The sequence below is a fragment of the Camelina sativa genome, chromosome 11, assembly GCF_030686135.1.
Source record: "Camelina sativa cultivar CO46 ecotype springtype chromosome 11, ASM3068613v1".
Classification (NCBI taxonomy): domain Eukaryota; kingdom Viridiplantae; phylum Streptophyta; class Magnoliopsida; order Brassicales; family Brassicaceae; genus Camelina; species Camelina sativa.
The window spans coordinates 43771398-43792790 of record NC_141890.1 but is presented as its reverse complement, the minus strand read 5'-3'; the positions used below and the strand labels follow the sequence as shown (position 1 = coordinate 43792790).

The following is a 21393-nucleotide window of genomic DNA, read 5'->3' as shown; positions in this document are numbered from 1 at the left end:
TATTTTCATCTCATTCATTTTAAAGGCAATCATTGACAATTATTAGTTTAACTCAACAATTGCATGCATCCGAAGTTTAGGAAATTACTCTTTTTTAACCTATTAATTTAAATGAACTATTGGCATCCTATTGTTTCCTCCCTCATACGTTAAAAAAATTACATATGATATATATAAACTAAAAAATTTAGTCTTTCATTATTACATCGAAAAATGAAAGCAAGATAGAAGATTGTTTTGCCTCACTCTATATGCCTTTCACTTTTGAAAGCTTGACTTGTAAAATCAGACCTTACGTTGTTGCTTTCCCATATAATCAGAGCTCTGCCTACCTCTTTGAACTGTGTTGTCATTCTTCTTTAACCCCTGAGACTGAGCCATTGGAGTCATAGCCACATACATGGAGTTTGGGGATGACGACGCTGCAGCTGCTGCTGCCACTTTGGCTGCTGCTGCTGATGCTGCTACAATTTTCTGTGCACCTTCTCTAACTTGAATGTAGTCATCCTCTATCACAAATAACTGCAGCCAAAACCAGTTTAGCATTTTGAAGTTTTAAGAAGAACACATGAGTTGTTTAGTAATTGGGATGAGACACACAGACCTCAAGATGGCTAGCAACAAAATCATCCAGCTTCCCGTACTTTTTCCTGTAATCATGCCAGTGCAGAGGGGCTAGCATTTTGCCCAAACGGTTTGGAAGCTGTTTATCACATATGAAACAGACATTATATGAAAGCACTTTCTCAAATAAAATTGTTCAGACTCATTGTGGTTACAATTAATTAGCTCACCGTTGAACTAATTCGGATACTTCCACCAGCTGGTATAGTTCGGAGGATGCATGTCAAAAGTGACCTTTCATCAAGCAGAGTACTCTCTGAGTTACTCTCAGGTTTCCCAGATGAGAATAGAGTTTCAGGCACAATGGATGTAGCACCATTGTGTTCATCAGGTGAAACCTGGCCATTAACTTCCTGGGGAGAGAAATTGGAGACACATTCAGAACATTTCTCTGTAGCCAACCTAACCAGGCTCTACAAGCCAAGAAAAATTGCTAGGTAATATGAGCATTGCATACCTTGGGTCTCTGATTATGGGCATGGGAATCAAGCCTTAGCGCATCACGGAACTGTGAAGAAATGTCTTGAAAGTTATTCTCCAAGTGATTAGATCCATTATAATCTCCATTGCCAGATTCCACTGCCTGTTAACAAATACTTTCTAAGACGGTATCGACATATCGTATTGAACATGTATAGCGTAATAAAAATATCCCCTACCTGTTCATTCACAGTGGACGATGGTGTAGATCCGTATTGTGCTCCATGGCTAATTTGAACATCTCCATACCCTTGACCAAAGGACTGTCCGTTGGCAGGCACTTGATATTCACTCTTCAGATCAGAACTTACCAAGCCATGAACACCTTGAGAAGGATGCACATGATTCTGAGTAGGCATCTGTGAATTATCTTGTACAGCCTACAAATAAAAGCAGGAAAGACAATGGTCATTAACTATAAAAAAAATGAAACAAGATATGCATTCTTAAGCTCACACACGTTTTGCTGCAGCAACACTGACTGCGGAAAATGAGATGAAGGGACCTGAGGCTGAACAAGCTGAGAAATCTCTTGTTGATGCATGAAAATAGAATGCAGAGGGGTCATCTGACCCGCTTGATGGTACCCATACGTTCCAAGATTAGAAGATGACACCCCATCAACACGGTTGTTCTACAAATAATTATAAGAGAAAAGGCAGTTACAGTTATAATAGGATCCATCTCAAGTATTTTAGCAAGGATTATTTCATCGCCATGAAGACAAGCCATCGAACTGAATATCAAATATGAGACAAAACATCAAACAGAGAGAAATCATTCAAGAGAATCAACAGAAACAGACATGTACCTGAGTAGCCTTATCATCAGTTGAAGTAAAAGATGAGATGTTATCTGAGCTTTTTCCATTTAAACGGACACTAATGTTTGCACTTTCTGCGCTATTGACATGAGCATCAAATTGGTTCCCGCTGTTCTGAATAGTCTGGGAGGCACCGCTGGAATTAGTTTTGGAACCACCTGCATCCTTTACATTGGCTAGCTCAAGCTGAAGCTGTTTCACTGTATGCACATGCAATCTCTCCATTTCTGCAAACTGAACTCAACGACAAGGAACAATATACGTTTCGAGTTGAATCATTTCAAGGAAAACCAATTAGGAATTGGAAGATATCCTGGGAACTGACCTGTCTCTGACAACCATGCCAGAGCTGGTTATACTGCTCCGTACGTTCTCGCAATTCAGCCTGCAACGAATGATTTGTAGATGATTGTAAAGCATCTATCTCTTGGGCACGGGCAGTCCAACCTTGCGCTTCTCTTAGTTGCTCATCCTTGTACAAGATAGTTTCTTGAGCATTCCTATTCTACAAATCCATTAAGGATAAGGATTCAGGTGTTAGTGTATTAGAATTTCAAAAATGACAATGATATATAACTGAAAGGTCCATATGTTTGACAGATTTTATTGTGTCACAAAAAGAAGGGTAAACTAACTTGTTCCTGCAATTCACTGAGCTGGCTCTCTTTCTCTTGAATATGCTCCTGAAGTTCAGATATTTTATGTATATTTTGGGACCTCTCAGCTTCAGAATGATCACGCTCTCTCCTGCATATTAAGAAAGGAAAAAAGTAGTGTGTTATACTTTCCAAAACCTCATGCCCTAAAACGTCTAATCAAGAAGAAATCGAAGGCTGGATACTATAATTTTAAAACAAAAGTAGCAGAACCCTATATAAGATAGAAGAGTAACAGATAACATTAAGTATAATAGGAAACCCCATACAAACTTAACAAATAGAAAACGAGTTAAGGAATTAACAGCACCTGAATGTAGCAAGTTCTTTATTTTGTTCTCTTAGGATACCCTCTTTGGCCCATGCCTAGTATCAGAACAAAAAGAAGTTAGAAACAAGTCATTCAGATTTACATGAGAAAAGAATCTAGTAATAATATATAAACCAACAGACCGCTTCATTATCCAGCTTAATCGCATGTAGCTCTCTGTCTTTCTCTTCTAACTTCCTCTCTGCCTCCCGAATAGATCGCTCCTTCTCATGAAGTTTCTCCTAAAAATTCAACAACATTCCTAATGTAAACACAATGCTCAATGAAATAAAAAAACCATGCTAATATACCCAGGGGACTGGACTAAAACCTAACCTGCATTCTAGCAGCAGCATTAGCATACTCTGTGAATTGAGATTCATAGTTGCTCTGGATTTCCATAATCTCATGTCTCGCAAACATCTGAGCTCGAAGCTCAATCTCTAACTGCTGAAGTTCTCCTTTCTTTCTAGAAACATTGAGAATCTGTTGCTGCAACATCTCACCATCTGAAAAACCATCCTGCTCTCTTCCATTCTGCTCAACAAGAAACCCCATAAATACCTCGTTTCCACTCTCCAATAAGTACAACAAAAAACTAAGTAACATCACAATCCAGAAATAATTAACCTCATAAATCGTTCTCTCATCCGTCCGGTTCAGCTTCAACTGTTCCAAATCCTGCAACAAATTTTGACAAAAACAATCGAAATATCAAACAACCAAAGGCAAATCACTTTACCAAAGAATCAATACAGTGAAATCAACAGATAAAACAGTATTAAAAAGGAAAAAATCAAAACTTTCAGATTCAGTCTACTCAGTCCTCTAAACATAAACATAACCCAGAAGCTAAAACCTTACCACATAATCTGAACCGTCTCCAACGTTTTGTGAATCCGAAACGGCACGCCATTCTTTTCTCGACGGAGTCGTCGGTGACGGATTCTGAAGGGAACCGCCACGAGTTGCAGCTACGCTCGAAGTGGTCTCCATTACTTAGAAACTCACTGAAGAGACTCCAATTCCACGACTAATGATCGCACTGGAAGGAAGAGGAAAAAAACTAGGGTTTATCAGAAATGTGACTCAAGAAAAAAAAAACCCAGAAATTTTAAAACCCGAAGATGGGTGAATAAAACCCACGATTGACGAAGAGAAGAGCTGAAGAAAGGTTAAAGAAACGAAAATGGTGGAAATGTTTGACGAAGAAGAGACGAACAAAAGTGTGAGAGAGAGAGAGACGAGACGACTCGGAAAGTTCTGAAATTTTACAGAATCAATCATTTGGCAAATTCTTACTCGTGAGAGTGAAGATGACGTCTCAGGTCCTTTTGGGCCTATTAGGCCGAGTTATCTTTGGCCCATTAAGAGCCGAACGAGTGAAACTTACCAGCCATGACCATGAACCTGCTACGCATGTCCCTCATAGTCATACCATCGACATTGATGTCTTTCGAGATGAGAGTACCGTACCGGGTAAGGGTTCCAATAGTCTTACACAAATGAGTTTATACAAAAAAAATGAAAAGAGCAACTCATATGACTGTCCATGATTTAAACATTAATTGATATTAGCATTGGAGCCGCATTGTCCCGGTCGGGGTCTAAAAAAAACATTGATGCAAAAGTGCTTAAACAATTTGTGCAAGTATCCATGAAATTCGGAATAAAATTGGTAATTTGTGAGATTGCATGCATGAATCAATAGCAACCACCAAGAGTAATGTTTAACGACCAAAAATAACCACAAAAAAAAAAAAGCAATGTTTTAGTTACTAGTTAAACAACAACTAGTTGACAAGCGCTAGAGGATCTTGGCATTGCAAGGAGTTCTTTGAGGATGGCATCGGTGGCTTTTACCCTTTTCCTCCTTTGAAAACCAGAAAATGCCACACTCATTTTCTCCAGGATTGTTGAATTCTTCAGGAAGTATCTTACTAGCTCCATTTCTCCTTCATACCCTACGATTGGACTTTTCAATTCCACAAACTTGAGCGATGATACCACACACGGGATCACTACCGTGTGAAACGTGAACTTTGGTTCATTATTCTTCGTACCACGTATATAAAGGCGGTTGGAAGACAATCTCTGCGGAAACAAAAACAATAACATAAGAAAACAAGTTGAGTAGAAATGCATAAAGGCTTTCACAGACTAATAAGAAAGAAGTATTCATCACCAAGATAAGAGATTCTAGTTTTGGGCAGCTCTTAAGAAGATTTGGCAACATTCCCAGATCGGAGTCACAAAATGTGGCGGTCAATCTGGACAAGTAAGAAAAATTGAGCAATATTGGTCCAGATTCCAAGCTTGGAAAGATGCCCTGGTAAAAAAAGTAAACCGAAACAAAACAAAACAAAAAAAGAATAACGCTGGTTAAAAATTAATGTTGTGGAAGAATATATTTTATATGTTCAAACGTTGACAAGTTTACCTTCCAAAAATGCGAACTAATAACTAGCTCCCTGACCCTTGAAATATCAGTGAGGGTATCACGAATCAATTTTATATTGAATGCGCCATTTGGATCCCACGCATCATACAAACCACCAAAGTCAATATCTACTTTGGCTGGGAAACCCGAATTGGTGATCTTGACGTTCTTTTTCAAATGGAAGTTTGTCTTTAGACACTGGAGAAGAGGAGCATCAATGACAACATGTACAAACGCATTTACGTGGATTCTCTTTACCGTCTTAGAACGCACTTGTAACACCTTTGCGTTTTCAGACAAACTTCTAATGATTGTTAAATCTTCTAGAACTGGGGAACCTGAGATAAGTTTCTCCAAAATGGCCTCGTTAGGATAATGATTATACATTAAATGGAGGATCTTCACACAAGGTAAGGAAACAAAGTCGACGTTAACCATGGTAAGTCTACAGAGTTGCAAGTGTACCAGTGTATCACAAGTATACAACCTCAGGGGTATGTCACCGAAGCCATAATAACTGCTAACAACATTAATATCAAGATGTTGAATCCTACGCCTGGTCACAACATCTATCCATGAGGAGAGATAAGACTTATGAGCATGATCATTCATAGTTAAACGTAGTTTTTGTATCCATGAGTCTTTGTGTAAATCAAAGAACCTGCCAGCAAACCTCGCAAACTCACTAAACATCCGGAACTCACTTTGGGAGTTTAAATCCAATATAGGAACCAATTGCCAAAGATTTCTCCATCTAGTGGATAAAACACTTGTTCTTACAGCATCCTTAGTAGAAAGACGAGTAAGTATTTCAGATATCAAGTGATCAGGTAAGTGGCTTATCCTATCTTCGACTGATCGTGGTTTTTTCTTTCTGCCCACCATCTGTTCCTCTTCCCACAACTAATCTGCATTATATATCAAATTTAAGAAAGTTTTTGTTTTTAAAATATTGAAATTTAGAGAAACACCAAACCAATTTGTAATAAATATTTAAAAAAAAAAACTAAATACGGACACCGATAAATTGCGACAAACCCTATGAGAAAACACATACGAGTATACGGGACTTGTTAGGTTAGGGTTTTCAAGGTTTCTGAAGATGACTAAAATCAAGAAACAGTAGAGGAAGAGGAGGAGGAAGAAGACGAACGCACCGGAATGAAGTTTAGTCACCACCGCAGATCAAACCTCTTCGTCTTCCTCCACGGTTCATGTATATCGAGCAGTATTTTAGGGTACCAATAAAAAAACAATTGGAATGGTAACGTTTTATTGAAATACCAGTTTACTGTATATAACTTATAAGGGTGAGTGAATTTGGCTTCTGACCGACCCGAACCAATGTTTTGATTCGGATATAATAGATTGGCAATTAGATGGCGCAAGAAAAAAATTAAACAACGAAATATTCCAATTGGGCTTCACCATGTAAATTCATAAAACAAAGAGGAGAAATAATAAAATATATTATTGAAAAGCCAAAACCAGCCATGAAACTAGTATTCTCATATTCGCTTTGTGACACAAAAATCATAAAACCACTACTCATATTACCAATCAGTGGACGACAACTTCACATTCGGTTGAGCCTCTTGGCATTTTGAGGAGTTTCTTGATAGTAAAGTTTTCTTTTATTGAATAAGGCAAACCAAGGGTAAGCTTCTTGAGTATTGCCGAATTCTCTAGGAAGTAACTAACAAACTTACTAAGATTTTTTAGGTTACCCATGTTGTTGATTTCTACAAACTCGAGAGATGATAACAAACATTTGGTAGTTTAATCCCAGGAAACATACACAAACTATACTCATGGTGTCTCTCTAATTGTTACCAAATTAAACAGAGCCAGTTTCTTTAGGAATATACCTAATGATTTTCAGCTTCATCAGAACTGGAGATAGGGAATTTGATAACTGCAAACTAGAGAGCGATGATAATAATGACTTAAAAGGCACAAATGAAATGCACAATTTGGACTTCTTTGTCATTCTTCTTTAGCCCCTGAGACGAGCCATATGAGTCGTAGCTAAAGAAGATGCAGTTACAACAAATTCACTAATCTAGTTTCTTGACGATTCCTATATTTTTATTAGCTTCATTTTTGCGAATTCTGTTTACCGAAATTTGCATTGAAAAAGAAACTGACTTGATGTATGATCAAATTCGAAATAAGTAACATAAGAATGACTTAAACAGGAAAAAGTTGCTTTTGGCTCAAAGCCTAATATATCGATCCCTCATAAAATCAACTAATCGAACAACCAAAACATCAACCAACGAAATATTCAATAGATTTTTTCCTAGGAATGAAAGAATAATGGATTTGACAAATGCTAGAGCATCTTGACATTGCAAGGAGTTCTTGAAGGAGGGCACACTTAGCTTTTTCGGTATAATAAGCATCAAGCCTAAATTTCTCCAGGATTGTTGAATTCTTCAGGAAGTATCTTATTACCTCCATTTCTCCTTCATACAATGAGAACGCACGTTTCCATTCCACAAACTTTAGCGATGATACCAAACACTGAGGCACTGTTGAAAACATCACCTTTGGATCTTTCTTCTCACGAAACATGTATTGGCCCTTGACCAATTCCTGTAAGAAGAGAAGAAAACAAATTATAGAAGAAAATAAATTGGAGTAGAGAAATAAACGCAAAAGATATTCATAAATCAGAGGGTTAAAGTTATTCATTACCAATACGAAAGATTCTAGTTTTGGGCAGCTCTCAAGAAGGATTGGCAACATTTCAAGATCAGATTTAGAAAATTTAACATTCAAGCGGGATAGGTCACGAAACTGAAGCACTGGTCCCGATTTAAAGTATTGAAGTATTCCCTGGCAGCAGAAGTAAACAGGTAAAAAGGAATGTTATATGGTGAGAAAGTCTTGTGGAGGAATAGGTTTTTAAACAAAAATATGCTCAAAAGTTGAGATATATATCTTCCAAATAAGGTTACTAATAACTAGATCCTTGACCCTCCAAGTATCGGTGACATCGGTGAGGATATCGCAAATCATGCCTTCTCTATATTCCTTTACGGAATCAATATCTAGTTTACCAGAGAAACCAGAATTGAGGATCTCAAAGTTCTTTGTCAAGTAAACCTTAGTCTTCAGACACTGGAGTAGAGGTGCATCAATCACAACTTGCGTGGAGTAATCGATACGGATTCTCTTCAGTGTATGAGAGCGCACTTGTACCTTATCTTTACTCTCCCTTGACGTTTTGATGATGGTTAAATCCTCCAGAGCTAGAGAGCCTGAGATAAGTTTCTCCAACGTGGCCTCATTGGGATAGCGAAAATGTTCTAAATGCATGATCTTCAGACAAGGTAAGCAAACAAACTCGGCATTTGGTAAGAAAGCCCAATAGAGTCGTAAGTGTACTAGTCTCTCACAAGTATATATGCTCGGGGGTATCTGATCAAGAATCTGCAAACAACAAACATCAAGATGCTGAATCTTACTCTTAATCACAACATCAATCCATTGGGTGGGACAATAATCCATGCCATTATTACGAACGAAATTGACCCGGAATTTGCGTATACACGACTCCCAGTGGAAATCAAAAAACGACTCAACAAGACTACAAAGGGTATTGGAATTTGAGAATGGCTCTAAGTCTAATCCAGGAACCGATAGCCAAAGATATCTCCATTGGGTAGACAAAACACTGGTTCTAACAGCATCCTTGGTAGGAAGATGATAAAGTATTTCACATATCAAATGTTCCGGTAATTGGCTTATCCTATCTGCTTCCCCATGTGACACTTTGTCACATATTTTGGTTTTCTTTTTTCGACCCATTATTTTTGTTTCTCAGCACACACCTATAATCTGCATCATCAAATTTAACAAAAGAAGAAGAAAAAAACTGAAAGTTACATAAACAACCAACTAGTTTTGAATACTAATCTAGAATTGTAGATGCAAACCCTAGTCAAAATTTCTCAAATGAACTAGAAATCAAGGAAAAGAAGTATAAAAAGAAGAAGATGAACACACCGGAATGGAGTTTAATTACCACCGCAGATCGAACTATTCGCCTTCCTTGACGTTGACGGTCTCATGTGGAGAATGATTTCTTGCCCTAGACCACACTCATGTGAAATACCACTCATGTGAATTAATAAGACCTTCTGAGGTTTTAAGGTAGAGTTTTAAGATAAAGAAGCAAAAAAAAAAAAAATCAGAAAATGGAAAAAAATCAAGATGCCTCTTTGTACGCATCCAGAATTCTAGGTTAGTAGACTCAATAAACAATAAAATAATTGTTATAAATATCATTAAAATATATTTTTGTTCCAAAAATATCATAATTTAGTTTTTTTCTCCAAAAATATCACAAAAATATATTTTTTTCCAAAAATACCACATAACTAAACTAAAGTTATAATACTAAAAACTAATTCTTAAATTCTAAATACTAAACTCTACCCTTAAAAATTATATCCTAAAACTAAATGTATAAATAATTTTAGTGGTATTTAAAGGAATTTTTCATATAACCATAAAAGGGCTGTGACGTATCAGCAAATGGTTTTAATTTAGAATTTCTTTTTTTTTGGTAGATGCTTCCTCTTCCTCTCCCGATAGACTCTCTCTCTCAATCGGGAGGAGATGGAAATCAAAGGAGATTCGAATCTCCATCGGAGAAGATTGAATCGGCGGCTTCTTGTGTTGATTTCTTGACGAATCCTGGCCACGGCATCTTGGTTTTTGAGAAGCTGATGAAATTAGAGCCTCATGAAATTGAATGGAAGCATTTAGAAGCGCTTTGTTACGAGACAATGGCACAACTGATCACGTTTGATCAGAGCTTTGCACGTAAAGTGTTTCTCACCTTCTAAAGATTATAGTCTTTTTAGTGAAACTGTGAATTAAGTGGATGTTTAGGAGAAATCGTGTTTTCTTTTTTCTTGGTTGGTAATAGAATAGTGCCTTGATTTCAATATTGCAGTATCTATTTTAAATGGATTGCTCCTCCAGAAGGATTCACGTTTGGTCTTGTCTTATTTCTTGCAATGGTAATGCATAAAGACTCATGACTCCTCTGTCTTTGGTATCTCATGGAAGCTATGGAGGTTGCTCGACAAGGAAACCGAGTAACTGAGGAGAGAAACATACAAGTCTTGAATTGGTCAAATGCATATTGTCAAGGTAAAACCCAATCATCTGCAAAACCAATCCTGTATTTCCTTCTTGTGTGTTTTGATCCTTTTGAACTATGTTTGCAATTATGTATAGATATACTGGATTGTTCTATGTACTTATGGACATTGGTTTAAAACTTCAGGGTCAATTTGAAGAAGGTCTAAAGGTATTTCAACAGATGGTCAATGATAACCCCCGAGATTTTCGACCTTACCTTTGCCAGGTAAGTTTATTCATGAAAAGAATGTTCTTTGATTCACTAAAGTCATCTCTCAGTTTTAAGGTAACACATAGAGAATTTTTGGCGTATCTTTTGCTGTTCAGCTTTGAAGAAATTGCAAGCGTTTGTTTTAGGGCTTAGTTACTCAATCCCCACTGGAACACCCTTTAAGTATTGTGCTTATGCTTAATATTCTGGTGAAATTATATCAATTTGGCTATATGTTTGTTGAACCTGTCGAGTATGGGCTATACCATTTCGCCATTGTAAACCTTAGAAATAGCGATTACTATTGGGTTTAGATAAAGGTAGTAGTGTTAGCGAACTCCTTTTGGTTTAAACTCTTCGATGTCTGATCCAGAAGTGAGTCTAATTTTGCTTAAAGTTTCAGATTTCTGTTAACACAATGTAATTTGGTGGAAAGTGACTAACTTTTGTTTTTCTGGTTGTATCATGTTAGTGAGTCTAATGATGCATTACGACACCTTCATGTTTTGTCCCTCCATGCTTGCTGCTTCAGCTGTTTACACAGCAAGGTGCTCACTGAAAAAGTCCCCAGCTTGGACTGATACATTGCAGTTCCACACAGGGTACATAGAATCTGATATTATGTAAGAAGAGAAAAGACTTTGAAATATCATCTTCTGTTTTGTTTTGTCTCTTAACTGTAGAAACTTATGTTTGTTCTTTGTTCTATAGGGACTGCTCAAAGCTTCTTGCTTTTCTTCACTCGAGATGCGGTGAGAGCAGGCTACGTGCAGTGTACAAGAAGTACTGAAAGGCCGAGAACGGAGGTGTAGCTTTGGTTTCAGCAGCCAAGTCTCTCTTGAGCGCTGCTTCTGATTTGAAGAAGCCTTGCTTCTGATTTAAAAAAGCCTGCTTGTGATTTAAAAATTTGATGTAGTTAATATTTTAAATAGTTAATATGTGAAGAAGCCTGCTTCTTCTATTGGGTTTAGACAGCTTCTTCTTATTGGGTTTAGACAAAGGTACTAGTGTTAGCGACTGTGGTTCCAACAGTGGTTCCAAAAGCCATTCCTCATGTGAACCCACTAAAAAATGTTTTGTTTTCAAATTTAAGAACCTCAGTTATATACTACAAATGGAGGGGATAATTTTAACTAAGATTCTAGAAGTTCTTATTTTATAAAAATACATAATATATTGTTAAAAAAATTAAGAGTCTAAAAATTATATACTACCATTGGACTTGCCCTAATGGCTTTTTTGTAACCTTATATAATAAGATTTTGAATAATTTTTTATATTTTAAATATTTGATATGTTCTATTAGTTTTAAATCATCTCATCACGTAATGCTGCATTACTTGCGCTGTTACCAACAGTTAACATGAGATGAACCTGTCACCAAAATGCAGAAATGAATCAAACATAACCAATGACAAACCAACATGTCGGGGATGCGCAGGTCCGACCAAATTCCTGCATCATCGTATCCTTTTCTTACCAATCAACATCATGAAGTGCAAAGGAACATAAGGAATGATATAGAATGACTAAAAACCTCATCAAATAAATTAGAAACAGAAAGCAAGAAAGTAATAAACTTCAATGCATAAACAATAACAATAACACAATTTCTTGCAGAAGTAGCTTCAAACAAGTTTATCCATATCTTCCTCCAAAGAAACACACATACAAATCTTCACTAATCTCCACCAGTCACAGTATGACGACTTGACATGTGCTAGAGCGTCTTGGGATTTTGAGGAGTTCCTTCAATACGTCATCTTTTCTTCGACAATAATATAAACGTAGAGTGAGTTTCTTGAGATTTGCTGAATTCTCTAGGAAGTACTTTACCAGCTTCATTTCTGCAGCATCTCCAGAGAATGTGCAACTGAATTCAACAAACTCGAGCGACGATAGCAAACACCCGGGAACAGATAGAAAACTTATTTGATTTCTCTCCTCAGAATGCATCTGGTGGTCAAAGTCATCCAATGACTGAGGAAAAAAGAGAGGATTTAATCGCAGTGAGAAGATACACATAATCTTCATAAAGATTCAAGAAAAAGGAAAAAAAAAACTCATTGGGTTGAGCAGACATTACCAAAATCAGGGATTTCAAGTTTGGGCAGCTCTCAAGAAAGGTTGGTAACCATTTCACAATGGATACACATAGACTAACAATATACAGACGGGACATGTAACCAAACTGAGGTAGAGGTTCTAATTTCGAGGAATGGTAGATAAGCTGTAACCAAATAGAAAATATTGTGGGTTAGAAATTTCCACTGGTGAAAAATATAATATTAGGGCATCTCCAACACATATGTACCTTGAAAGCTTTCGTAGATATCGTCATATCCACCATGACCCATGAGATCCCAGCCGGAAAACTTATTTGATTTATCTCCTCATATTGCAGATATCCAAGTATATCATCTAAGTCCTGAGGAAAAAAGAGAGGAAGAGGATTAAAACATGATGAAAAAAAATACTTGAAGTCTTTATAGAAATAAGAAAAAAAAAAAAAAAACTCATTAATCATCACCAAGATGAGGGATTTTAGATTCGGACATCTCTCAATAAAAGTTTGCAACCCTTTCAAATCGGATACATCGAGTTTAACATGTAGGTGGGACATATAATTAAACTGAGGCAGCGGTTCTACTTTGGAATAGTGATGAATGATCTGAAATCAGACAAGGTTAGTTACTTTTCATTATAGAAAAATGTGTGTGTCCAATACAAACAAATATTTATACCTTGAAAGTGTATACACATATCGTCATATCCATGACCGTCAAGATCCCGGACGTAAACTTACGGATGCTACTGATCCTTGATGAGACGCTTGCTTCGTCAAAATCCCCCAACCCAAAGTGAAGAGATATATCTAACTTGGCATTGGACTGCACATTGTTTACTATAACGCTTTCTGAATCGCGATCCTCGATTCTCAAACAGCATAGTAGAGGAGCATCAACTACAACTCCAGGAGAAGAGTCAAACGGGAAAGAAAAACTACGGTGTAAACGGAGCCTCTTCAGTGAGCGGGAGTGCACCCGATAGACTTTTCCATCAGTCCATAGTACGTCAACCTTTAAATCTTCAAGGACAGGGGAGGATGAGACAAGTCTCTCAAAAGTAGCCTCATTGGGATACACAATATCTTTTAAATAAAAGATCTTTAGACAAGGCAAGGAAACAAACTCGGCATTAACCAAGGTCAGCTGATAGAGTTTTAGAGATACAAGTGTCTCACTAATATAAATGCTTGAGGGCATCTCATGAAAAGAATCGCCTCGACTACGGCGAATATAGAGACATTGTATCTTACGCTTAACCAAGGCCTGTATCCATGATGTGAGATAAGATGCATCGTTTTCATCAATAGTTAACTTTAGCTTGTTTATGCATGAAGCCCTGTCGGAATCGAAAAACCTATAACCAAAACTCTTAAAGGCATAGGAATTTGGGAGGTGCCACCATGCCAATTCCAAACTAGGAACAAAAAGCCAGAGACTTGTCCATCTGGTTGACAAAACGCTTGTCTTAACACTCTCTTTTGGAGGAAGATGAGATAGATTCTGACATATCAACGGATCAGGTAATTGGCTTATCCTATCTTCCTTCAATCTCTCACTACTCAACCCTTTGGAACGAGCTTGTTTCGCTTCCCCTCTTCCAACCATTTGTATAAATACTTCAGTAGCTTCCAAAAATAAGATATGACGGCGTAAGTATTGAGAACACATAGCTTCTTTCCTAATCAACCTAAATCATTTCTAAAACCAAGAAAGAAAACCTAAGTGATTGCATATCAAACACTAGAGACCAGAATAGTAGTCTCATTCTAGCTCTGTTCACGAAATCAGGAAGACAAATGAAGAACCAAAATTCGATTAACAAGAGAGACGAACCTAAAACGCGACCGACCGAGAGAGAGACGAATCCGTACGGTTTGAAATTACAGGGTCACCTCTGTTTGCACTTGCGACGAGGGTGGTGTGTGAAGAACTGAAGATGGTGTCGGAAAACGGCCAAAATCAACCCAGACTATATGCGAAATGCTTTTTTATACCTCAACTATGATACCATGCATTTATCAATAAAACAGTGCTACCTATAGTCGAACCTGCGCAAGCTTAGTCAATAAAATCAGCTCCTTAACCACTCAGACACATTGATTTCTTGTGTTCAAACGAACAAACATTTAATATATTGACATTCATATCTCTTTTTCTTCTTCCAAAAGCGTACATAGGCATCGGGGCCTCACTTCTCCGATCTGAGGCACGACGATCTTCTCTCTTCTCCGTCGGAGTCATCCGTCTCTTATGTTAGGGGTGGATTTCCTTCCCTACACAAGGCCCAGTCCAGGAAGAATCTCCCAAGACCCAAGTAATCACCTAAAAGGAGAGAGGGGTACTTTGGTCCTTTTAAGTGACGAACCGACACGACTTTCTATAAATACGAACGTACGACATCTAAGAAGGGGATCCAGGAAAAAGAGGAGTAAAACGCTACAAAAGCTACGAGCGATTAATTAAGCTATGAGTGATTAGTTAATTATCTCGTCCAGAATACGAGTCGATGAGCCCTCAGCTCGTCTTCCCTCTTTCCTTTTACTCGTCTTATTGTCTACCGTTGTAGTCCGAATCATTGTGCCCCGGCACCGAGTTATTAAAGAGAGATTCGACATCCTTTTTACCGAGCTATAAATCTTTAATTGTGACGGATATCAACATCAACATCTTCTCCTTCTCTATAGGGTTTTAGCTGTACGAATATTTGTGCTTTGAAGATTGAAATCAAAAGCAGTTTCCTTTGATTAGTCTTAGCTTCCTTTGATTCAATTACATATCGGTGCTTCTAGTAAGAAGACATTTAAATTGCCTTCACTGAGAACTTATTGTTGAAATTTGAAACAACTTATTTATCATGATAATCCAAAAACTTATTTGTTCATACAATCGCAATAAATTGATATACTGGCGAACTTTCGCAGGTTCGATTCTTGCTATCATCGTTTTTTGTTTGTTTCATTTGGGGTTATCAAAACGACGTAGTTTTGATGTGTCCATATGCCACATGATTGCCTTGCTGGCGTTTGACTCAGCGCCGTTAAACGGTTAAGTAACAACGTCTATAAAATTGTTGAATTCGGCTAATTTTATAGAATTTAGGTAAAAAATTTAAATTTTTAATTAGTTTAGGTTGATAAATGCATAGTATCATAGTTGAGGTATAAAAAAGCGTTTCGCAAATAGTCTGGGTTGATTTTGGCCGTTTTCCTTTTCCCCGTTATATTGGGCCTACTGGGCTGAATTCTTGTTAGCCCATTAGTTACTAAAATATTGGATCCGTCGGGTCTATAAATCACTTATTTTGGGTACTTTATGTTTTCTTCTTTATACCATAACAAACAAAACCGAACTCAATTTTTTGTTGTCTTTTTTTTCTTCTTTTTCCTTGGAAAAAAAAAATGAGAATATTGGTAAAAAAAAATGAGCCGAGTGTTATTGCTGCTTGCATGTAAATTCAGAAAGCAAGGAAGAAAAATATACAGTAACAACGCTTAACCAATAATCAGAGATATTAAACTTTGCCCATCCACACAAAATAATCAGAGAAAACATATACTGTTTGTCCGCTAATTAAGTTTTGATATCAACATACTCGAGTGATGAAAGCAAACACTTGGGCACAAATGAAGAACAAATTTGCTTCATCTCCTCGGCGCTTAGCTCCTGGTTCCGACCAATCTGATATTGAGGAAAACACAATTAATGAAATGATATGGGAAAAAAAACTTCATAGACTTAAGAAAAACATCATAGGGTTTAGTTAGCAGATTACTCACCAAGACTAGGGATTTCATATTCGGGCAGCTCTCAAGAAATGTTGGCAACAAAGTCAAATTGGGTGTGAAGAAAGTAACACTAAGGTGGGACAAGTAACCAAATTGAGGAAGCGGTTATAATTTGGAATATTGATGAATATCCTGATAACAGACATAAAGTATTGTGGGTTAATTAGTATAACTTTTCACTAGATGTGCAAGTCCAATACATACATATATATATATACAGTACCTTGATAGTAGCAGAAGATATAGCCATATCCCTGACCCTCGAGATCTTGGAAAGTAAACTGCTGATGCGACTTCTCCCCCAAGAAATATCTAACTTGACAAGGGACTCCAAATTGTTTACTATATTGAAGTTTGATGCGCTATCAATGATTCTCAAACTGCATAATAGAGGAGCATCAATGATAACTTCAGAAGCATTATCAACCTGAAAACATGAAGCTCGCATAAAAGTGAGCATCTTCAGTGACGGAGAGTGCACTCGATAGACATTTCTATCATTCTGAGTAACCCTAATCTTTAACTTCTCTAAGACAGGACAACATGATACAAGTCTCTCGAAAGTGGCTTCATTATAAAACATGTTGCAGCCTAAATACATAGTCTTCAAACATGGTAAGGAAACAAACTCGGCACTAACCCATTTCACTTGGCTAAGTTTTAAGGATACCAGTGTGTCACAACTATAAAGGCTTATGGGGATCATATAAAAATACATAGATCTCCGATACAGAACATCTAGATGTTGAATCTTACGCTTTACTGCAACATCAATCAATGAGGTGGGATAAGAGGTCTCATGATCATCAATAGTTAACTTGAGTTTTTGTATGCAAGAAACCCTACTGGGATCGAAAACCCTCTCAACAAAATTCGCAAAAGATATTAAATCTTGGATCCGTTTTGTGAAATCAAATTCCAAAGGAGTAACCCAAAGCCAGAGAGTCTTCCATCTGGTCGATAAGACGCTTGTCGAAACAGCTTCTTTTGTTGGAAGATGAGAAAGTATGTGACAGATCAAAGGATCAGGTAATTCGCTTATTCGATCTTTCTCCAATTTCTTACTCAACCCTTTCATTCTATCTGCATTAAAAAAAACCCGGAAGTTTCAGAGATAACTGTTTCGATTTATAATTCGTAGAGAAGTTCAACTTGACCTAACCTAACCCTAAACAAAACTATCCATCAAGTAAAAAGAATTCTCAAATAAGCTTACATCAAACGGGTCAAGTGCTTAGGGTTTTGATGGCAAATTGGAACTGAGACGTCTTAACTAGGGGGTGAGATGGAAGTACGAAGACCAACTTGGTTTTGTGTAACCCGATCGGACCATTGATGGTTTGATCCCAAACATTTCAAACAGCGCAAGAAACAAGCAAAGGTCCAATTCGGCTAAACCGGTGATACCCTATTTTTGATATCCTGTATTTTTTTTTTAGATTCTAAAAAGTAAAAACTCGTTTAAATCTTGGGGTATTCCAGATTAGACAGAGTCCTATTTAATTTTTGTTTATTTGTTTTTTTTTTTTTAATTTTAGTAGTTCCGTTTTTCGCTTAACCGTATATACAAAATCTCGTTCTCTTCATTTTTTATCTTGGGTATGAATGTCAAATTGTTATACCATTACCGATAGTACAAATAGCGGAAATATTGAAAATCTACATCAAGTACATGTTCGTCTAGGATGGTCTCCGTTTCATCCTTGATAATATTCACAAGTTCAGTGCATAATTTCATCAGCAGAAAAGCTGCATGTAGACGATGCTTCTTGTTTGATGTAGGATTAATTTGAGGGCTAACCTAAAATATGTTCATGGCGAATTAAAGACATGTCGTACCGAGAAGTACATACAGTAAAACCTCTATAAATTAATAAGGTACCATGAAATTTTATTAATTTATAGAGGTTTTAATTTATCAATAAATTAATATTTTATTAATTTATGAAGAGATTTTCTGTTTTTCATAATTTTCAAATTTTTTTATTACAAAATAATATAATTTTGTTATTATTTTTGTTATCATTCAAATTTTAAATAATTTTCTTAATTTATAATCTCGACTATTGTAATATGATGAATGTCAAATTTTTACTAGATTATCTAGGTTTTTTTTTTAAAACTAAAATATCTAGGTAAAAATGATAAATGTTAGAAATTTAGAGTTTAGAAGAAATTGTTACTACTATCCTTCATGGTAATGATGAAGTCGAAGAAAATATTGTTATACCTTCAGAATCAATTACTAAAGAAATAATTATCGCATATAGGACTCTCCACAGGTTTTGGATGCGATTTGAGAAAACAATAATGGAAAAGATTAGAGATAAGCTCCAACAAAAGTCAAATTCAAGGTTAGACAAACAACAATAGAGTCATATTTCAATAGATTTTCTTAGATATATATGTATATATATATTAGATTATTTGATTATTAATTTATGATATTGATGGGACCATATTTTTACATAGTATTTCCAAAAAAAATTATTATCTTATTATTTTATCAAAATCTATTATTTTTTACACCAGCCCAACTCAGGACCGAAAGAATTTATTAATTTATAGCGAGTATTAATTTAAAGAGTATTAATTTATAGAGATTATATGTATGTGTTGGTTTCGGTGTGTGAGAGGTTCTTTCCAAATTGTTCTCATCTCTACCATCACTTCGTTCGTCGCCTGTTAGTTTAGTCTCACGATGGTTTGACGAGTAGTTTGTAGTTTTGTTGTTCATTTTTTTTTTCTTCAAATTAGCTCGTTTAAACTTATTTTTGGTCAAAAGTTAATGGGATTGAAAAGTTTTAATATATAATTCGATGTTGTCAAAAGTTTATATTTATCTGATAAGGCAGAAGGTTTGTACTATCTAATCCAAAAATCACATTTATTTATATTTCCTCATAGTATCGTCATGCTCATGCATACAGTATCGAAATATGTTTATTAATATAAATGATAAAATAAATGAAATGATGGAATAATATAATTCATATGCATTTTTAATATAATTATATAGTTAAATCTATAAAGAGAATTTGTTAAAAATACTATTTTTCTAAAATAGCCATTTTTTGAACATTTTTATTTTTGCTCTCTTTTACACAATTACAATATGTTAAATTAATTTTTAGAATTTTTTTTTAGGTTTGAGTTTTCTATTTTACATTTAGGGTATAGTTTTGATAGGATAGTGTTAAGTATTTGAAGTTTAGGGTTTATAATTTAGTCATTTACATAGAAAAGGGATATTTTGAAAATGGACAAAATGAAAGTGTATTTTTAAAAAATGACATAGGAAAATGGGTATTTTTGAAAATGCTGTGAGGAAAATGTCAGCGAGTATTGTGTCTGATAGGGATTCCAAGTTCACTTCGGTGTTCTGGAGGGCGTTTCAGGCAGAGATGGGCACCAAGGTGCATATGAGTACAACTTATCATCCCCAGACATATGGGCAATCAGAGAGGACAATCCATACGTTGGAGGATTTGCTGAGGATGTGTGTGTTGGATTGGGGTGGCCATTAGGCAGATCACCTGAGCTTGGTAGATTTTGCTTTCAACAACAGTTACCAGGCGAGTATTGGGATGGCTCCCTATTAAGCTTTCTATGGGAGGTCGTGTCGTACACCGTTATGTTGGACTCAGGTGGGGGAGAGGAGCATGTATGGTGCTACTTTTGTTTAGGAGATCTTATAGAAGATTCGGGTTCTCAAGCTGAACATGAAGGAAGCTCAAGATCGGCAGAGGAGTTATGCCGACAAGAGGAGGAGAGATCTTGAGTTTCAGGTAGGAGAAAGAGTGTACCTCAATATGGCCATATTGCGGGGTCCGAACAGATCATTGACAGAGACTAAGTTGAATCTGAGGTATATGGGTCCGTTCAGAGTGATTGAGCGGGTGGGGCCGGTAGCATATAGGCTGGAGTTGCCTGAGGTTATGCGTGTGTTCCACAAGGTTTTCCATGTGTCAATGTTGCGGAAGTGTCACCGTGAGGATGATCAGTTGTTGGCTAAGATTCCTGAGGATCTTCCGGGAAGTGATTGTCGGAACTATGTATATGAGGACAAAACACAGGGAGAGATCATGTGGTGATTTGTAGGGACTGTAACAAGTCTGTAAAGCCTCCCGGACATAGCAAACCGACCTTCGGATATGGATGAGCTCACGGGCCTAGTGAGAGGACGTGAGGCCCATTAAAGAAGGTGGGCTCATGGACTGGGATTGGACATGGGGCCCACTAAAAGATGGCGGTCGGGACGTTACAACTGGTATTAGACCCGAACCTAGACAAGTGTGGAGTCGAGTGGGCTCACACTGTAGGGATGACGGTCTTGGTGCGCAACGAGGACGTTGCGATCTGTTAGTGGGGGTGAATTGTGACACCCCGGTTTCAGAGACTTGCGGAGAGGTTTAAAAGAATTGATTTGGCCACCTATGTCACCAAAGTGCACTTATCTTTTCGGTCAAGGGGCCTGAGAGAACTCCAGAGTTAAGCGTGCTTGAGCTGGAGTAGTCTCAGGATGGGTGACCTTCCGGGAAGTGATTGTCGGAACTGTGTGAGTGAGGAAAAAACACAGAGAAAAATCATGTGGTGATTTGTAGGGACGGTAACAAGTCTTTAAAGCCTCCTAGACGTAGCAAACCGACCGTCGGATATGGATGGGCTCACGGGCCTAGTGAGAGGACGTGAAACCCATTAAGGAAGGTGGGGCCATGGACTGGGATTGGACATGGGGCCCACTAAGAGGTGGCGGTCGAGGCGTTACAAGTGGTATCAGAGCTGAACCTAGACAAGTGTGGAGTCAAGTGGGCTCACACTGTAGGGGTGATGGT

General features: G+C 37.1%; 4 protein-coding genes, 1 long non-coding RNA gene and 1 pseudogene across 7 annotated transcripts; 1 reads left to right on the top strand and 5 right to left on the bottom strand.

Moving 5' to 3' along the window:
- Window positions 1-75: 75 nt before the first annotated feature.
- Window positions 76-4219, bottom strand: LOC104725883 (uncharacterized). 2 transcript variants are annotated; one of them, XM_010444634.2, is made up of 15 exons: window positions 4040-4185; window positions 3758-3938; window positions 3524-3574; window positions 3230-3430; window positions 3037-3135; window positions 2894-2949; window positions 2563-2674; window positions 2253-2432; window positions 1916-2161; window positions 1565-1738; window positions 1284-1484; window positions 1082-1207; window positions 795-977; window positions 605-703; window positions 76-522 (listed from the first exon to the last, which is right to left on the bottom strand). In XM_010444634.2, exons 2-15 carry the CDS (start codon window positions 3887-3889, stop codon window positions 286-288), a joined length of 2097 nt encoding a protein of 698 aa, XP_010442936.2. In that variant the 5' UTR covers window positions 3890-3938; window positions 4040-4185; the 3' UTR covers window positions 76-285. The 2 variants fall into 2 exon arrangements, with proteins under 2 accessions (XP_010442936.2, XP_087329734.1); XM_087473608.1 differs by having other exon boundaries at window positions 3758-4219.
- Window positions 4220-4672: 453 nt separating this feature from the next.
- Window positions 4673-6218, bottom strand: LOC147935401 (F-box/FBD/LRR-repeat protein At5g53840-like). Its single transcript, XM_087471679.1, has 3 exons — window positions 5334-6218; window positions 5079-5222; window positions 4673-4987 (listed from the first exon to the last, which is right to left on the bottom strand). The coding sequence occupies exons 1-3, from the start codon at window positions 6216-6218 to the stop codon at window positions 4676-4678; spliced, it is 1341 nt and encodes a 446-aa protein (XP_087327805.1). The 3' UTR covers window positions 4673-4675.
- Window positions 6219-7582: 1364 nt separating this feature from the next.
- On the bottom strand, window positions 7583-9179 carry LOC104728856 (F-box/FBD/LRR-repeat protein At1g51370-like). The gene is made up of 3 exons (XM_087476439.1): window positions 8276-9179; window positions 8034-8167; window positions 7583-7931 (listed from the first exon to the last, which is right to left on the bottom strand). The coding sequence occupies exons 1-3, from the start codon at window positions 9147-9149 to the stop codon at window positions 7605-7607; spliced, it is 1335 nt and encodes a 444-aa protein (XP_087332565.1). The 5' UTR covers window positions 9150-9179; the 3' UTR covers window positions 7583-7604.
- Window positions 9180-9857: 678 nt separating this feature from the next.
- LOC104725882 (uncharacterized) lies at window positions 9858-11674 on the top strand. 2 transcript variants are annotated; one of them, XR_757976.3, is made up of 5 exons: window positions 9858-10169; window positions 10303-10502; window positions 10639-10719; window positions 11177-11327; window positions 11416-11674. It is a non-coding gene; the product is annotated as an uncharacterized LOC104725882 (long non-coding RNA). The 2 variants fall into 2 exon arrangements; XR_757977.3 differs by having other exon boundaries at window positions 9874-10169; window positions 10383-10502.
- A 725-nt stretch (window positions 11675-12399) lies between these two features.
- Window positions 12400-14378, bottom strand: LOC104728855 (putative F-box/FBD/LRR-repeat protein At2g05300). The gene is made up of 3 exons (XM_087470963.1): window positions 13449-14378; window positions 12791-12934; window positions 12400-12684 (listed from the first exon to the last, which is right to left on the bottom strand). The coding sequence occupies exons 1-3, from the start codon at window positions 14376-14378 to the stop codon at window positions 12400-12402; spliced, it is 1359 nt and encodes a 452-aa protein (XP_087327089.1).
- Window positions 14379-16721: 2343 nt separating this feature from the next.
- On the bottom strand, window positions 16722-17646 carry LOC147935400 (putative F-box/FBD/LRR-repeat protein At2g05300 pseudogene; annotated as a pseudogene).
- Between the last annotated feature and the right edge of the window lie 3747 nt (window positions 17647-21393).

Excerpts from the sequence above, each read along its gene's own strand:
- LOC104725883 (XM_087473608.1), bottom strand. The coding sequence starts at position 3,889 with ATGGAGACCACTTCGAGCGTAGCTGCAACTCGTGGCGGTTCCCTTCAG. Across the intron at positions 2,950-3,036 it reads TTAAGCTGGATAATGAAGCG|GCATGGGCCAAAGAGGGTAT; the intron begins GTCTGTTGGTTT and ends TTCTGATACTAG. Across the intron at positions 1,485-1,564 it reads CAGTGTTGCTGCAGCAAAAC|GCTGTACAAGATAATTCACA; the intron begins GTGTGTGAGCTT and ends TTTTATTTGTAG.
- LOC147935401 (XM_087471679.1), bottom strand. The coding sequence starts at position 6,218 with ATGGTGGGCAGAAAGAAAAAACCACGATCAGTCGAAGATAGGATAAGC. Across the intron at positions 5,223-5,333 it reads TTAGTTCGCATTTTTGGAAG|GGCATCTTTCCAAGCTTGGA; the intron begins GTAAACTTGTCA and ends TTTTTTTACCAG. Across the intron at positions 4,988-5,078 it reads AACTAGAATCTCTTATCTTG|AGATTGTCTTCCAACCGCCT; the intron begins GTGATGAATACT and ends TTGTTTCCGCAG.
- LOC104728856 (XM_087476439.1), bottom strand. The coding sequence starts at position 9,149 with ATGGGTCGAAAAAAGAAAACCAAAATATGTGACAAAGTGTCACATGGG. Across the intron at positions 8,168-8,275 it reads TAACCTTATTTGGAAGATAT|TTCAATACTTTAAATCGGGA; the intron begins ATATCTCAACTT and ends GCCAGGGAATAC. Across the intron at positions 7,932-8,033 it reads AACTAGAATCTTTCGTATTG|GAATTGGTCAAGGGCCAATA; the intron begins GTAATGAATAAC and ends CTCTTCTTACAG.
- LOC104728855 (XM_087470963.1), bottom strand. The coding sequence starts at position 14,378 with ATGGTTGGAAGAGGGGAAGCGAAACAAGCTCGTTCCAAAGGGTTGAGT. Across the intron at positions 12,935-13,448 it reads TATGTGTATACACTTTCAAG|CTTATCTACCATTCCTCGAA; the intron begins GTATAAATATTT and ends ATTTGGTTACAG. Across the intron at positions 12,685-12,790 it reads ACTTGAAATCCCTGATTTTG|TCATTGGATGACTTTGACCA; the intron begins GTAATGTCTGCT and ends TTTTTTCCTCAG.